General features: G+C 40.2%; 1 protein-coding gene across 12 annotated transcripts in view; it reads right to left on the bottom strand.

The window, feature by feature from the left end:
• Nucleotides 1–2,542: 2,542 nt before the first annotated feature.
• The window catches only part of sipa1l1 (signal-induced proliferation-associated 1 like 1), a 323,672-nt gene continuing 307,542 nt past the window's right edge, over nucleotides 2,543–18,672 (bottom strand). For 10 of the 12 annotated variants that reach the window (XM_048537174.2, XM_048537169.2, XM_048537168.2 and 7 more), the window contains 4 exons: nucleotides 17,945–18,094; nucleotides 13,131–13,242; nucleotides 7,468–7,549; nucleotides 2,543–4,143 (listed from right to left, as the gene is read on the bottom strand). In XM_048537174.2, the coding sequence (XP_048393131.1) occupies nucleotides 4,000–4,143; nucleotides 7,468–7,549; nucleotides 13,131–13,242; nucleotides 17,945–18,094 (488 nt within the window). In that variant the 3' untranslated portion in view covers nucleotides 2,543–3,999. The remainder of the gene's footprint in view (nucleotides 4,144–7,467; nucleotides 7,550–13,130; nucleotides 13,243–17,944; nucleotides 18,095–18,672) is intronic. The other 2 variants (XM_048537173.2, XM_048537175.2) reach the window with 1 other exon arrangement.

Raw genomic sequence — 18,672 nt, 5'->3', positions numbered from 1 at the left:
GGGCATGCATCAAGAATCTACCGGAGGAACGTGACCTCTGTCCTGCTTTCCACCTCCTGTATAATAGTATCCAGCGTGCTTTCCCAGTATGTGGGAGCCTGCTCTCTGCTGCTCCATCAAAGCCTTTCTAATGCTATAAGCAGCCAGAGTACACATCCCCTTTAAGGGCAGGCAATCTAAGATTTGCTGGCTAGTTCTATATCACGGTGAGAATGTAGTCAGCAGTTCATTTTGCACTGCATTGCATGCTTACAATCCTTTGGTATGCAGGCAGCACAATGCTGACAAGCTCTCTGCCTCAACAAGGCAGGGGAAACGAGAATGCCAAAAGCCAAAAATTGGGTTCAAGTCAAATTTCACCACGACGACACATCCCAATGCTAGGAAACTAGAATATGGAGAATGTACACAATTATGTATCCTCCCACTTAGTGCCAAGATTGCACAGCTCCAGCTTTTCTGCCTCAGCTTAAAAAAAACACAACAGCAATTTGAGGGAGCTTCTAGATTGAACAGATTGATTTCTGGGATGGCAGGACTGCCATAAGAGGAGATCACAACCGGATCAGTTAGGATTATATTCACTGGTATTTAGATTGCATAGGAAGGGTAGCTGCATAGGAAGTTAAAAAATTCTGACAAGACTAGACAGGAAAAAAGCGAGATGACCAGGGAGCCCAGAGCCAATTATCACAGTCTAAGGATACAGGATAGGCCATTTAGGGCTGAGATGCAGAGAATTATTATCGCTGAATAGTGAGCCTGTGAAATTCTTTGCCATAGAAAATGTTGGAGGCCAAAATATAGAACGTTTTCAAGAAGCAGTCTGATATATTCCATAGGGTTAAGGGGATCTAGGATATGGAAAGAAAGCAGAACATGATATTGAATTGGATGATCAACCACAATCATACTGAATGGTGGAGTAGGCCTGACAGGGCTAAATGGCCTTTTCCTGCACCTATTTTAGGTGTTTGGTGAGCAGGGAGACTGCTCTTTCAATTTAGTAAGTGAATGAAAGTCACCCAATGAGGATAATCCAGAATAATTTAATTCAATTTGGGTTTAGACAAGTCACAACTGTAACAAGACCACCTGATAATGCAGCAAGTTCCATGGCGTGAGACATGCTGAATGCTTAACAGCAGAAAAAAAGTTCACATATAGGATGATTGTTTGAGCAAATCAAACTCAGGTTTAGGAAGATTGATTTTTATGAATGAAGATACATACTTCAATAAACTGGCTGTCAATCTTGGATCCAAACTGTGGGGATAAGCAGCACCAGTGCTGAGATCCTAGGAAAGAATGTGAAATAGATGATGATGATGATGATGATGATGATGATGATGATGATGATGATGATGATGATGATGATGATGATGATGATGTGAGGAGTCTTGATTTCAACACCATAGGTACAAGCAGAAGTGAGTGGGTGGTCTCAAGACATTAGAAGCTCAGGAGGAATGAAGGAGGGCATTTCAAATTATACTCATCATTGTAAAATAGTGAAAGATAAAATATGCAGAGGACTAGCAAACTGAACATTAAGGAATAACATTTTTATTGTAATCTATTCAGTTTTATTCTTTAGGAATCAAATGTAATTAGCTGAGTGCAGAAGCGAAAAAGGGAGAAATGTTCTATTAAGTGAACTTTAATAGACATAGATTCATACAGCATGGAAACAGACCCTTCGGTCCAACCGGTCCATGCCAAACATAATCCCAAACTCAATTAGCCAAACCTGCCTGCTCCTGGCCCATATTCCCCCAAACCTTTCCTATTCATATACCTATCCAAATGTTTTGTAAATATTGTAATTATATCCACATCCACCACTTCCTGAGGAAGTTAGTCCTACATGCAAATCATTCTCTGCCTTAAAAAAAAATCACCTACGGCTCTTAAGATCTTTCGCCTCTTGGCTTAAAAAAATGTGCCCCATAGTCATGAAATCCCTCATCCTCGGGGAAGAGGATTACCATTCACTTTATCTACACCCCTTCATTATTTTGTAAACTTCAAAAGGTCACCTTTCAATCTCTGATGAAAAACCTCCGAGCCTATCCAGCCTTTCTTTATAACTCAAACCTTCCATACCTGGCAACTTTATGGTAAGTGTCTTCTGAACCCTCTTCAGCTTAATATTATCCTTCTCATAACTGGGCAACCAGAACAGGACACAGTATCCCAGAAGCAACTTCACCAATGTCCTCTACAACCTCAAAAAGACTTCCTAACTCATATGCTCAAAGGATTGAGCAATGAAGGCAAATGTGCCAAATGCCTTTTTAACTACCCTGTCTATGCATGATGTGGAATTCAAAGATTGGTCTATCTGGGTCCCTCTGTTCTGCACTACTCAAGGCCATACCACTAATTGTATAAGCAGAACACTTTGTTTGTAATACCAAAACGCAATACCTGGCATTTATCCAGATTGAACGACATCTGCTATTTTCAGCCCATTGACCCATTTCATCAAGATTCCTTCAAGTGCCTTGTGTAACAAAACATTTCAAAAAGACAAGTCTGCAAACATTGAAACAAGTTTTATTGTGAGATGCTTAGAATGTACCTTTTCTGATTAAATACAGGACATGATAAATCAGAAATCCTAAGTACAATAAATAGGCGGGCTTTAGTTCCAATGTTTTAACCAAGGGAAGGGGAAACTGAACAAGCAAATACCTTTGAAACCTCAATGCCTGCCATAATTCCCATTTGTATTAACAGTACACTACAAGGTATAATACATTTCCTTCATACAAGGTCACTAAAAAATTCCAGAACTTCAAAACTTACCAGAACCTTACAAAATATTCCGAAAAGTTCAGTTCCAATTTATTTACAAAAGTATCAGTTATTTTCTATAATCTTGGAATCAGAAAATGTTCATTTTTTTTTAAAAGGGATGTATGTGGGTGAGAGAGGGGGATACAGTTTGGAAATAGAAAAAAATGCAGATGAACCCCATACTCAATGCAACTGCTATGGTCAGTGGGCAATGTTAAATTTCCCCTCATGACAACCATAACCAAAAAATGTCTCTATTGGAGTGACACTTCAGATCACACTGTCATTGTAATATAAAACCCACAAACTTTCTTTTGCAGAAATTACCATCTATTACAATGAATTTCTCCACAATTTAGAAACTTAAATCAGGTTAAATATAAAATCAAATGAGTTTCATAGTAACATTCTAAGGACTTACTTTGAGCCCTTTCATCTAGGTATCAGAAGGTCCTCAATTTTACTCTTTTTGGTCACCATTTGTGCTTTAGTCTGAACCTGTACAAGAGGGATATGTAAAAGGGCACACCACATGCATTTAAAAAGTGTTTGTGTGAAGCATTCTTCAAACTGTACTTGAATGGTGATTTTTCCTTTTTTTGTTAAATTAATTCCAGATAAAAGACACTCACACTGAATATTACTTAATTTAAAAATGGTATGAATTTATTATTTTTCAAACATAAAGCAAAAACCCAAAAGGATTCCCAATCATGGTGAATGATTTAAGAAACACCACCTTTGATTATTAATGCACAAATCAAAACTTCGGGAATTTAAAACCCTCTTTTGCTTAAGACTCTTGAAAGTTTCTGGCATGAAGCTAACTGACCTCTCCCTTTTAAACACGTTATTTTAATATTAAATGAATAAATGGGAAAGCATCCCACATGTGTCACGGTAACCAAGGTCTGGAAAACTAATGCCACAGAAGTGGTTCAATATGGTAAAATGAACTTTACAAACAAAAATATATTTATACTGTGCAAAAACCTGACTTTCACATTTTAACAATTCCAGATGAAAATGTAAGGCAAGCAAAAATGTATGTGGTATGCACTGAGAACAATCATTCATTCAGCTTGTGATGAAAGTGCTTGGGTTTTTCTAAAGTGGAACTCCTCACAATTGGGAGATCACATCAAAACTCTTTCCTTTAGAAGAGTTTTAAGTTTTTTTTTCCATTCCTACAAAGAGTCACTTCATGTCAATTGTATTGAAAACCCATTCAGTGAATTTCTTCAGCTGTGCAGATGCAGCTTGGGACTCTTCCTGCAAACGCAAGTTGTCTTCCCGCAGGTGTTGCACCTCTTCTTGCAGTGCAGCTCGATCTTCTTTTGCCTAAAGGAGAAATGCACACAGATAAATCGACATCATGTTTGAAATACAGAGAAGTGCCTGACTGCAGAATTGATGTGTAGAAACAGCAGTCCCTGGCAGTCACTGATGCACAGTAAATCAGATCAAGAGTTAAATAGTACAAAATATAACAGTCATTAAAATAGTGTAATCTGATCAAGGGCCAGAAGCATACACAGAATTATGTGCACAAAAAAAATGTCACTACACTAATTTGAACCTGTCACTAATTCATAGTACAATGATTGATGCCTAATTCTAATTACCTGCTAGAAATATACTTATATACATACAGATTGATTGGTTTTTATTTCATTGCTGTGTGTAGGACATCACTGTAGACAAATAGGTTCAGGGTGCCCAGAGCAGAAACATTAACTCTGATTTTTTTCTTCACAGATGCTGCCAGACCTGCTGAGCTAGTTTTTGTTCCTGATTTACAGCATTCACAGTTCTTTAGATTTCTTATATTTTCCACCACTATAAAGTCCAAAGTGGGACGTTCATTGACGATTGCACAGCATTCAGCACTATTTGTGACTTGTCGGATAGTGACGCATTCCACGTCCAAATGCAGCAAGACCTGAATGACATCCAGGCTTGAGATGACAAGTGGCAAGTAACATCTGTGTCACACAATTGCCAGGCAATGACATTATTCAATGAGAGATAATCTAACCATTGCCCATTGACATTTAATAGCATTATCATCACTGAATCCTCCACTGTCAACTTTCTGTAGGTTATCACTGACCAAAAAATGAACAGGACTAGCTACTGGAGCAGGTCAGAGGCTAGGAATCCTGCAGCAAGTAACTCTTCTCTTGACTGTTCAAAACTTCTCTACCATCTACAAGGTACAAATTAGGAGTGAATTGGAATACTCCCCACTTTTCTGCAAGCACTCAAGTGGTTTGACACCATGAAAATGACGCAGCCATTTGACAGGCACCACATCCACAAACATTCTCTTGGTTCATCTCTGATGCTCAACTGCAGAACCGTGTACCATTTATACATGTATTCATCAAAGCTGTTTAGACAAATCCAAAATCCACCACCACTACCACATAGAAGGGCTGCAAATATATTGGAACACTATGACCGGCAAGCTCGCCTTCAAAACACTCACTATCCTGACTTGGAAATGTATCACTGCTGCTTCTGCATCGGCCAACAAAATCATGGAGCTCCCTCTCCAGCAGCTTTGTGAGGTAAGGGCAACTAGGGATGGGCATTAATGATCAAGGCAGTGTTCCCCATACCTCATTAATGCATTTTAAAAGTTATATGAATGACTGAATTTCAACTGATGTTGTTATAGGCACAAGACAAATTTAAGTCATTCTAGTAGGTGTGAGAGAATGATTAGGGGTATGCTATGAAGTTCAAGCATACAGTTAATTTCGTGAACACTTGGGAACAATCACATTTCATGTGAAAGATAACATCTGGGGGTTACTACTCTGTAGTAATTTCAGTCAGATTCCAACTAATTGACAATGATGATGATAAAATGTGTCTTTGTCACAACATAAGTTATTCAAATTTCAGAACTGTACTGTAATCTACTCCCCTATTCTTCGACTGAAATGCTAGATATTGCCTGGTACCTTCATGAAGTGGGATTCATAACATCTGAACTTAGCCTTTTTGACACTGTAGAATCACTGTGTGGGTTGGGGTGGGGTGGGAGAAGAGGAGGACCAGGAAATTGTTTCACTGCTGTTCCTGCCTAAACTTGCAGATATTTGTGATCAGAACCGTGGTTAGTTCTCTTTATTCTTGGAGCTGCGTACAATGCAATGACTTCCACCTGAGTCCTTTGTAAGATATGCAAACAAAAATCTGGAGTTATCTTTCAGTTATTCAGTACAAAGTATATACTTTGGATTAGACAGGAGCAGAGAGGTTAATTGAAGTCAAACTTTATGTTTGCCATGTGGACTTATCCTACCGGGTATACATTAAGCACATCAATGTTGTGCAGTAGTTAAAAATGTTTGTAAACCTGAACTGAGCAGGGAGACAACTAAAAACTGCTTCTAAATGATGTCAGGCAGGCACTGTGATCATCTAAGAGCAAACAATAAAACATTGTGAGATAATTTAAAAGGATTACATGAGGGTATTAGTGCCATCCTCCTACCTTGTGCATTAGTAGGAATTGCAGTTACTGGAATATAGTCCATGAAAAGCAAAACACTATGCAGGCTGTGAAACAGTTTATCACCACAACAATTTTCAGCTGGTCAGGCAATCAATTTAAGATTAATGTAGAGGCTCAGCTTATGATATAGACTGGAATCAAAGGGAGAATGCTACCTTTCACATTATTGTACTTTACAACAAACATGTCAGCTAAATGTTATCACAAAAATTCAGACATCCAGTGTCAGACAGTAGTCATCCAAGGTCAGATGCAGACAGTTAAAAGATTATATCTGTCTACTTGACCTCAACAATGACTGATGATTCCTGTTCTTCTCAAAATATAGCAAAATTGTAATTGGGTTTTTTTTATATGCATGTATGATATTTGTGTAATTGATCAGCAGTTAAATTCTTTTCCCGATGTGTTTCAGTCTGTACTTTAGAAAGTGACAGCTATTGAACTGATGTGATGTTATTTAATTTTGTGCAATAGATTCATTGTTAATCACATTCACAACCCAAAACTTGAAATAGGGCACATCAAAGCCATCCAGCAGAATAACGGTTACCTTGATCAGATCATTTCTTGTTGTATGTCATGCACACTCATGAATGGCCCAAGGCCATTCTAAGGCCAGTCTTAGACTTGAAAAGAGACAACTTTACCCTCAGATTACTCCAGAAGGGTAAGGTATCTCAAACGTTTGAGCAACAGACATGGGAGACAGAGGCTGGCGGTAGTTGGTTGCTTTTTGGACAGGAGGCCTGTGACCAGCCACGTGCCACGGAGGTCAGTTCACTGCTTTTTGTCATTTATATAAATGATTTGGGTGTGAATGTAGGAAGAATGGTTAGTAAGTTTTCAGATGACACCAAAATTGGTGGTGTAGTGGCCAGAGAAATGCTCATTTAAAACAAAGCATGGACAATTTAAATTATCAAATTAGTTGCAAAATTAAATAGTACTTTAAATGAAGGCATTATTAACATCACTTTCCACCTCAATCATGCTACCATAACCTAAGTGAAGTGTACAATTTTTTTGCTCGAGACTACACTCGAGCTGAGCATTACATCCCACCCTTGTGACAAGCATGATAGGATCTAGTTATGCCAACTGCAGCTTGCTCAAATTTGAAACTTTTCGCTTACCCTCCTCAAATCATCCCGAAGTTCCTTCAGCAATAGTTCCAGTTCAGTCACCTTGCCAGACAGGGTGGTAGGAGACTCCTCTCTGAAAAGGATATTCAAACCAGTTAAACTCAGAATGAGACAGCTCTTCTTAATTTGTAAAACTCACATCAGATCTGCTCAATTTCCACCCGTTTTCAAAGGTTAGTAGCTGATAACGTCCCCCCAAAACAGGTAGGACCGATGTCATCTTGAACCCTACTCTAATTGCAGTGGTTATTATCTAGTGAACAAGCAAGAGAAAGAAAGTTATTGCTGGCCTTTTATACAACTTTAAAGCTTGTGCTGTCTTTTAGCCATCAACCCCTGATTTTTGTCTGGTACATCATTGAGGAGACCATTAGTTAAGTGTCAGAATGGACAATTTTTAAAATTCATGGTGGGTGCCATTGCCCATCCGTAGCTGCCCTTAAGAGAATGGTGAGCTGTCTTCTTGAACGGCTGCAGTCCACCTGCTGTCAGTTAACCCACAATATCATTAGGGAGGGAACTCCAGGATTTTGACCCAGCAATAGTGAAGGAACGGCGATATACTTCCAAGTCAGGATGGTGAGTGACTCGGAGGGGAACTTGAAGGTGGTGGTGCTCCCCATATATCTGCTCCCCTTATCCTTTGAGATGGAAGTGGTCATGGATTTGAAAGGTGCCATCTGAGGATCTTCAGTGAATTTCTGTAGTGATTCGTGTAGATACTATAACACTGCTGCTACTGAGCGTCAGTGGTGGAGGAAGTGGATGTAGTTCTAATCAAGCAAGCTGCTTTGTCCTGGATGACATCAAGCTTCTTCGGTGTTGTTAGGGCAGCACTCATCCAGTAAATTGTGGAGCATTCCATCATACTCTTGACTTGTGCTTTGCAGACAGTGGGCAGGCTTTGACGAGTCAGGAGGTGTGTTACTTACCACAGTATTCCTAGCTTCTGATTTGCACTTATAGTCACTGTGTTGATGTGGTGAGTTCAGTTGAGTTTCTGGTCAATGACAACATCCAGGACATTGATAGTGGGGGGAATTCAGTGATGGTAACACCATTGAATGCCTAGGGACAGTGGTTAGATTGTCTCTTATTTGTGATGGTTGTAGCCTGGCATTTGTGAGGCACGACTGCTATTTGCCACATGTCAGCCCAAGTGGGATATTGTCCAGATCTTGTTGCATTTGACCATGGACTGCTTCAGTAGATGCATTGCTTGAGAGGGAAGTGGAGTCAGCCTCATTAGAGGCATTTAAGTGGCTATTAGATAGGCATATGGATGATAGTATAAGGTACGGGTGGAGGTTACATAGACCTCAGGTTTAGGGCAAAAAATTCGGCACAACATCGTAGGCCAAAGGGCCTGTACTGTGCTGTACTATTCTACGTTCAGTATCTGAGGAGTTGTGAATGGTATTGAACATTGTGCAATCATCAGCAAACATCACCACTTCTGACCCTATGATGGAGGGAAGGTCATTGATGAAGCAGCTGAAGACACTACCGTGAGGAACGTGAGAAAATTGACCTCCAACAACCATGGCCATATTCCTACGTATCAGGTATGATTCCAGCCACCAGAGAATTTGCCCACTGACACCCATTGATTCCAGTTCTGCAGGGCTTCTTGATGCCACACTCGGTCAAATGTAGCCTCGAGGTCAAGGGCCATCACTCTCACCTCACATCTGGAATTCAGCTCTTTTGCCCATGCTTGAACTAAGGCTGTAATGAGGTCAGGAGCTGAGTGGTCCTGACGGAACCCAAACTGGGTGTCACTGAGCATGTGCTGCTTGATAGCACTGTTGATAACACCTTCCATCACTTTATTGACGATTGAGTTCAGGCTGCTGGGGCTGTAATTGGCTAGGTTGGATTTGTCCGGCTTTTTAAGTACAGGAAATACTTGGGCACTTTTCCACATTTTCAAGTAGATACCAGTATTGTAACTAGATGGAACAGCTTAAGAAGGAGAACAGCAAGATCTGGAGCATAAGTCTTCAGTACTATTGCCAGAATGTTGTCAGGGCCCATAGACTTTGCAGTATCCAGTGTCTTCAAACATTTCTTCATGTTATAGAACATAGAACATTACAGCACAGTACAGGCCCTTGGGCCCTCGATGTTGTGCCGACCTGTCATACCGATCTCAAGCCCATCTAACCTACACTATTCTGTGTACGTCCATATGCTTGTCCAATGACGACTTAAATGTACCTAAAGTTAGCAAATCTACTACCATTGCAGGCAAAGCGTTCCATTCCCTTACTACTCTCTGAGTAAAGAAACTACCTCTGACATCTGTCCTATATCTTTCACCCCTCAATTTAAAGCTATGCCCCCTCGTGCTCGCCGTCACCATCCTAGGAAAAAGGCTCTCCCTATCCACCCTATCTAACCCTCTGATTATTTTATATGTTTCAATTAAGTCACCTCTCAACCTTCTTCTCTCTAATGAAAACAGCTTCAAGTCCCTCAGCCTTTCCTTGTAAGACCTTCCCTCCATACCAGGCAACATCCTAGTAAATCTCCTCTGCACCCTTTCCAAAGCTTCCACATCCTTCTTATAATGCGGTGACCAGAACTGTACGCAATACTCCAAGTACGGCCGCACCAGAGTTTTGTACAGCTTCACCATAACCTCTTGGTTCCAGAACTTGATCCCTCTATTAATAAAAGCTAAAACACTGTATGCCTTCTTAACAGCTCTGTCAACCTGGGTGGCAACTCTCAAGGATCTGTGTACATGGACACCGAGATCTCTCTGCTCATCTACACTGCTAAGAATCTTACCATTAGCCCTGTACTTTGCCTTCCCGTTACTCCTACCAAAGTGCATCACCTCACACTTGTCTGCATTAAACTCCATTTGCCACCTCTCAGCACAGCTCTGCAGCTTATCTATGTCTCTCTGCAACCTACAGCATCCTTCGTCACTATCCACAACTCCACCGACCTTAGTGTCGTCTGCAAATTTACTAGCCCATCCTTCTACGCCCTCATCCAGGTCATTTATAAAAATGACAAACAGCAGTGGACCCAACACCGACCCTTGCGGTACACCACTAATAACTGCTCTCCAGGATGAACATTTCCCATCAAATACCACCCTCTGTCTTCCTTCAGCAAGCCAATTTCCGATCCAAACTGCTATATCTCCCACAATTCCATTCCTCCGCATTTTGTACAATAGCCTATTGTGGGGAACCTTATCGAACGCCTTGCTGAAATCCATATACACCACATCAACCGGTTTACTCTCATCTACCTGTTTGGTCACCTTCTCAAAGAACTCAATAAGGTTTGTGACGCACAACCTTCCCTTCACAAAACCGTGCTGACTATCCCTAATCAAATTATTCTTTTCTAGATGATTATAAATCCTATCCCTTATAACCTTTTCCAACACTTTACCAACAACTGAGGTAAGGTTCACTGGTCTATAATTACCAGGGTTGTCTCTACTCCCCTTCTTGAACAGGGGAACCACATCATGTGGAGTGAGTCGAATTGCCAGAAGACTGGTATTTGTAATGCTGGGGAACACTGGAGGAGGCTGAGACGGATCATCCACTTGGCACTTCAGACGGAAGACTGCAGCGAAACTTTCAGCCTTATCCTCTCCACCTATGCGCTGGGCTCTTTCATCATTGAGTATGGGGATATTTGTGGAGACTAGTCCTCCAGTGAGTTGTTAAATTAGACTATCATCCACCATCATTCATGACTGGCTATGTCAGGACTGCAGAGCATAGATCTAATCTATTGTTTGTGGGGTCGCTTAGCTCTGTCTATCACTTGCTGCCTTTGCTGTTTGGCATGCAAGTAGTTCTGTTTGGTGGCTTCACCAGATTGACACCTTACCTTCAGCTATGTTTGGTGCTGCTCCTGGCATGCCCCCCTGCACTCTTTATTGATCCAGGGTTGATCCCCTGGCTTGATGGTAATAGTTGAACGGGGGATATGCCGGTCCATGAGGTGACAGACTGTGCTAGAGTACAATTCTGCTGCTGTTGACGGTCCACAGCGCCTCAGAGTTGTTAAGTCTGTTCGATCTGATCGAGTACTATTTTATCAGCTGAGGTAGGATGGTATGTGGTAATCAGCAGGTTTCCTTGCCCATATTTAATCTGAAGCCATGAGACTTCATGGAAGACTCCCAGAGCAACTCCTTCCTGACTGTATACCGCTGTGCCGCCACCTCTGCTGGGTCTATCCTGCCATTGTGACACGAAATATCCAGCGACGGCGGTGGTGGTGTACTGGACATCGTCTGCAAGGTATGATTCTGTGAGTATGACTATGTTAGGCTAGTCTGAGAGACGGCTCTCCCAATTTTGGCACTAGCCCTCAGACGTTAGTGAGGAGGACGTGGCAGGGTTTACAGGGCTGTTTCTACCCTTGTCTTTTCCAATGCCATGTGATCCATCCGGTTTCATTTCTGAGACTGGTGCAACTGTATGGCTTGCTAGGCCATTTGAGGGAAAAGGAGTGTCAACCACATTGCTGTGTGTGTGGAATCACATGCAGGCCAGACCAGGTGAGAAAAGCAGATTTCCTTCTCTGAAGGACATCGTGAATGAAGTAAGTTTTTCCAACATTTTCATGGTGATCATAGATTCTGAATTCCAAATTCTGAATTCAAATACCCCATCTGGGTGATGGGTCTCCAGAACATGAGCTGAGTTTCTGGATTAATAGTCTAGTGATAATACCACAAGGTCATTGCCTACCCTGTAGGCACAATTTCTACTTTTTGAATTCACTTTTTTTTTTAAGATGACAAACTGGCTTTAAATTTCCAGCATTTTGTGTTTTTATTTTGGATGCATGTAGTTCAATAATCAAATTGCAAATCCAATTACAGTATTCATCTGAAAAAGATTTATTTTGCTCATGAACACTTAGAATATGTAGCACTTCATGTTTCTCTTTGTAAAATTAATTATCCAGTAGCATTACTTAGAAGTCGTCTTGGAGTGTTACAATGTAGAATTTACTGGGTGAGATTTTGAAAAATACAGCATTCTAACAACTTGAAATATTAGGAATGCTCAAAATTGGCTAGGTTTAGAGGATGAGTAGATATACCTTATGTTGCACATCTGCAAAACTTGTTGGTCCAGGTACACTGTTCACACAAACAGAATTTAACCTTTAGCCACACTGCTATTGTTACGAACTTGCTGGGTTTGCACATTAATTGCTCAAGTGTACTGTGTGTGTTGCAGGACAGCGATTGAGTTTTGGTACAAGGGCCTTGCTAACTGGGTAATGGTATGACCCTTGTAGAAGCTTCGCCTTCAAGAGGAAAGTTCTGGCCCTTTACATACCTCAACTTCAAAGGTAACTGTAATTTGATTGGGGGAGCAGACTTTCCTTTGCCAGCTGAGTAAAAGAAAAGGTTCAAGAGCTGTAAGAAAAGCTGAGATATATACGATGCAGTTTACTATTCAACAAAACTGTTTGAAACTTGCTCTGTTCAAAGACTACTCTTGGTGTGAAAGAGGAGGAGGCAGTTGATTACAACATGTAACTCCGAATGCACAACTGGCTTGGCTTCAAGAGTCAATTGAAAGGTTATTTTTCACTTTGTTTGTGTTCACTTAACTGACCATCATTCCATAGGTTCCTCAGATAGTATGACTCACCTTCTGGGTACAGCCTGAGGTGATGGATGTCTGTCTGCCTGGTTGTTACTATCAAGCAATAAGCTGTCAGGTCTGTGGTCTGAATCAACACCAAATAAAGAAGCTCTCTGAACTAGAAATTGAAGAAGGAAAACAGCTAACGGTTACTTTTGGCATAAATTAATGAACATTTCTAACTCAGGCTTAAACTTTTGCAGTTCCGCAGATTGCACGAAATGCTGGTTTGAGTGCGGCTAATGATGCCACGCTGTGATCATCTGTCAGGAGATGCGAATGAAAGAGATAATTATGTTCCTTCCTTTTCCTTCCAATGCATTTCAATCATTGCTGACAACTGATCTCCCTTCTGTAAGGTGACTGCAGGTTTCTGAATTAGCTTGTGACATGGAACTTTGATGGAATATTTGAGGAGGGAGTTCAGAAGAGAGGAAGGAGAAACAAGCTTTGCCAATTCTGAGAAATGCAGTACTTGTTGATTTAGCAAGGAAAGGGAAAGTGGCAGTTTGGACCAATGTGGTCTCTCAGCGAAGAGGGGATCGGAAATTTGGGCATAGTGCTCAAGCACTTAGTGCTCTGCATGATCATTACTTTCATCTTGAAAAGCTCTGATTTTTTAAACAAAGAATTGAACTAATCCTCAAAGCAAATTTCAACGGTACATCGGAGAATTTTTCATACTGTGCATGTGAGCTACCATGCACCAGAATTGTAAACACTGGCCCCAAATACCTGATACCCCTCAACTTATACACCAATGACATACGGTAGGAAAGTGAAGCATTCCTAACAAAGATACACACATTGTACTTGGCTGGAAGATTTTCTTTATTCTTTTATGGGCATCACCAACAAGGCCAGAAATTGTTGCTCTTCTCTAATTGGCTTTGAACGGAGTGGCTTGCTGGCCATTCTAAAAGTCAGCTGAGGGTCAATTACATTCCTGTAGATCTGGAGTCAAATATGGCCAGACTAGGCAACAACTGTAGATTTGCTACTCTAAAGGATGAACCAGAAGGGTTTTTACAATAATCAACAATGGTCTTATGGTTACCATTCCTGAGACCTGCTTTTATATTCCAGATTTATGTGATGAATTTAAATTTCATCAACTGTTATGAGGAGATTTGAAATCATGTCCTCTGGATTACTCATTCAGTGACATTATCACATCTTCTCCGAATGTTCAATTTAAGTTCGATTTAGTTCAATTAAGTTTAAATTTAAAACGCCAATTATTGGTTTAACCTTGCCAGATTCTCGAAGATGCCAACAAAGTGGGATCTGATGCTCAAAAAATGGGACACATGAGCTGATGGCACTATAAAACATTGTTTTTTTTAAACACAGATTTATTGGAGAGCTTTTAGAAAAAAAACTATAGCATGTATAAAACCAGCAAAACTCTCAAGCAAATTAGCAAGAGTGTTAAAGCGTTCCAGTACCTGCAGCAATGTTCAAACACATGCCTCCAGGACAGTCACACCCCCCCCAGAAAACATTCACTTTATCCATTCCCCCAGACAACATTCACCAAACACTCACCTGTCCCCAAGAACATTCAACACACCCACCTCTCCCTTAACCACCCCATCCTTGACATCCACCTTATCTGTCATAAAAACAATGTGTGGCTGTGCTAGAATTTTGATCAACAATTTCTCAGTGATGGTATTTATTCCTACATTCTTTCAGGAGAGACGGAAGTAAAAGCTCTGGCATAAAGTGTTAAATGGGAAATTTAAGTCACAATCAATATTAGATGGATGTCCCTAGCATTAATAGAACTGGATGCATATATTTTTCATTTGCTAGTTTGTGCTGGTTTTTGGAAAACAATCATGAGTTGCATAACATATGCGTTAAGCAAGGTGTGTTGTAACTAACAGGAGGAATTTGAAGGAAACAATTAAGAGAAGTATGCAACAATGAACCTGTTAGCACAAACTGCAATTTTCCACACAGCATATGCAAATTAATATATTGTACTGAACATGTCAATCATGGCTCAGTAATAGCTTTCTCAGGAGTCAGAAAGTTATGGCTTCAGAATACAAATTCAGGAAAGCACAGAGAGAAAGAGCCTGTAAGGCTGCCTCCTTAGTGTGGGCAAGAGCCTACATTGAGGCATAAAGACAAAAGGCAGGATTTTCAAACATTGGGCAGGTTCAGACTTTATCTCTGCTGATGCCAGTTTGCTGGTTTTATCACTGTTCCATTTTTGGGAAAGGTTGTAATTTTTGGGACATAGCAGCCATCTACCAATAAAAGTAATTAAATGGTCTACACAGCCAGTGAAAGGAGCTGGTTTCCCAGCAGCAGACCTGAAGATTCAGCTCTTGATTTATTTTTATGAAAGTACTTTTGCAGCCTACGTACTGCAATGACCACAGATGTGACCAGAGGTCCCCCACTCTACAAAGGATGGCATGATAGCTGTAACCTCTTTCTATTCTTAAATGTTAAAAGCAGGAGGTGCTCCCTCTCACTCCAATATACATCAACAGCTACAACCTCTAATGATAGAGCTTCTAACGATATTGGGAAACCCACTGACCCTCGACCCTCATGAGTGGACTTTGACATCCTTAACTGATGGCAATTGTGTTAGAGATCAAGGAAAACTGAAAGAATGGTGACAGTAGGAAGGCAAAGTTTATCATACTCCCCATGCAGCAAGACTCCCAGTCCAGACGTTTTAATGAAGAAGTCTCCCCACTGCAAGCAGAAAGTGAAACAAGACCACGCAAGCTCGACTGGGAAGGAATACCAAGAAATCCCAACTCTTACTTCAAAGCTCAAGTAGTAAAAAGATACAAAGCACATTTTAGGTTGAAGTATAATTAAGGGGATTTTATGCTGCGTGAATTTTAGCAGTAAATGCAGAACATTGGTTTGCTTATGGTGTAAAAATAAGATTTGCTCCTCTCACTTACTGTTATGTACGTTAGCACATTGGAATTAACATTTAAGTAAAAGTGCATTAGTTTGAAAAATCACTGTGCAATATGTATTAACAATCATTTGCAATCATTTTCATGGCAGCTCATCGAGTTCAATACAGATCCCAACCGAAATGCTTAGTTATATTGACCCACTGATTATGCAATGTGGAGAAGCTTCTAGGCATTGAAAAGATATAAGAAAGGCTGCTAATCGTTGCACATTTCCTAAAAGCAGATGGATTATCCTATCATTTTCATCATTATCAGGAACTTTTAACAATGAGAAACACATGTGCGTCCCATTAAACTATTCACAATGTAAAAATCACACAGAAAGCGTTAACAACTGCAGAAAAAAAAAAGATTATGCCTCATACACCAGCTGCCACATTCTTTTGTGTAATTCTCTATAAATACTAAGCTCTCAAATTATGTCAAATTAATGAGAGCGCTTAGGCCATCTCTTATAGCCAGGATAGAAGATTTTCAGAAGGCACTAATCCACTCCACAGTCAAGCCCTGTCAAATTATGGAAGAACCACTAATCCAAGCTTTCAGTATCTGAAAATGTGACCGGCGTTTAAATGACAGACCCAATTTCCCATAAGCCTCAGGCACACAAACAATATATCAGTAAATTTCTCAAGATGCTGTGGTAACAGATCCACAAGCACTGACGGCCCTAAGGAATTTAATATACCCAAGAGGATAAGGGAGAATTGTTTAAATCCCTGTTCTCAGAGTTCTAAATATCAAGCCATGCCACAATAATTGAACTTCACTCAGCCTGTTGAAAAAGCATGAAACAATATCATACAAAATCTACAGAGCTAACTTGTAGCACAATTAACAGGCAAACACACAGGTGATGGGGCCATGCTAGAATCAATCCACTGCTCTGAATTATTCCTAGCTGGTGCCAAAATGCACTTGGCATTTTTGTGCATTTTGCCAGTTTTCATCTATATTACATGACTATTGTAAGGCCAAAGGGCAACTTCAGTATGTCGGGAATCAGCAATTAGACCACCCTGTGAAATCATACCTTAGCATCGCAATAATGGGAGCTTCACTGATAACGACCATGGGGAAAAAAAACTTGAGCAGTAAGTGGAAAAAGTAGCAGTTAACTTAAATTGGAAAGGAAGGCACATAAGAATGTGTCCACTGTGGGTTTCGGGAAGTGAGGACAAAGAAAAACATTCACGAATTCTTAAAACTATTGTTTAACAACTTTTGGGCAATAAAGTCCTTAATTTTGTCCAAGAGGTTTTAGCTTGATTTGGACTAATGTAAAGTGCAGCTCGAGTAAGTGCTTCATGCAAAAGAAAACACAATCCACCCATTCTGTTGGGTTGGATGAATTGTAAAACATCTTACGACACAGCTAAACAGCAAACAGCTTTCCTGGCTTTCTGGTTAACATTTCTTCTTGAGTCAATAGTCCTTAAATGTAATTTTACTGGTTTACCATTGTATAGCTTTTTGAGGGAAACTTCTAGCACAGAATGGCTGTTATATGTGCTAAAATAAAAGTCATCACCACAGATCAGTTTTTCATGCCTTGAGTGAATTAGATATGAACACATTGGATATGTTCAAACATCAATGAACCACATGTACAAAGAAGGACTTTAGTTTGAAACAATGTCTAAAATAACTAAAATACCAGCAAATAGAAACGTTCGACATTTGCGCACAAATCAGTATTCAATAATCTGTGAGAAATTCTGAAAATGTGAAATCTGTGCCAACAATGAATTTTCACCTGTCTCACACCAGCTCTTTGTGTGAAAGTGCCATTAGAAAATAATAAAAATATTACAGGTTACTTTCGCACAAGAGCGTGGAGCAAAAAACACAGACGGTTACCTTCAAATGCCTTTGCTGCATCCACAAGGTTAGACCATTCCAAGCCCATGGCTGTGTCTGGCAGTGGCATAAGGCCTGGATCTGGCAGTGGCTGCCGCCTTCTTTCATGAATATCAGAGAGGGAACCATCAGATGCAGAAAGTTCAACTGCTGGATAAAAAAATAAAATACTAATCGAACACTGGATATCAGGTAAGTTAATTACAGCAAACTCATGAAGTAATTTAAAATGGGAATTAAAACTGGATCAAACCAAAAGAAGGAAAATGATCGTTAAGATCCATTTTCCTAAATTTGTACTTTATTGTGAAACCACAATTTTCTTCCTCCATTGAAACTACCTCTGGAGTACATATCCTGACTGAGAAATAATGAAATTCAATTTCTCCAAAAGCACGAGCTTGGATTCTGTAACTCTCAATATTTAACCTTCAGAATGTTTAACTGGCTAAATGGGTGGCTAAACAAACTTTGGAGGAAAATCCGTCCAAAAGTTAAAAAGACAGATTTTAATTTGCCTACATAAAGACCTTGATGATGAGAACTAGAGTCTCAATGCGGCCTTGATTGGAACAAAAGACACAGACTATGGCCTAAGGGATGCAAAAGGTCTACAACATGAAGCTCAAGTTAGGTACCTTCCTCTTCCTCACTGTTTAATTCAAAGGTTCAGCAGTAAACTTTGGATCTAACTCTTATCTGTCTTCGAGTTATTTTCACCAGGATGG

Source organism: Stegostoma tigrinum, chromosome 10 (genome assembly GCF_030684315.1).
Source record: "Stegostoma tigrinum isolate sSteTig4 chromosome 10, sSteTig4.hap1, whole genome shotgun sequence".
NCBI classification, from domain to species: domain Eukaryota; kingdom Metazoa; phylum Chordata; class Chondrichthyes; order Orectolobiformes; family Stegostomatidae; genus Stegostoma; species Stegostoma tigrinum.
Note: the sequence above shows the minus strand (reverse complement) of the source record. Positions and strands in the feature narration are given on the sequence as shown.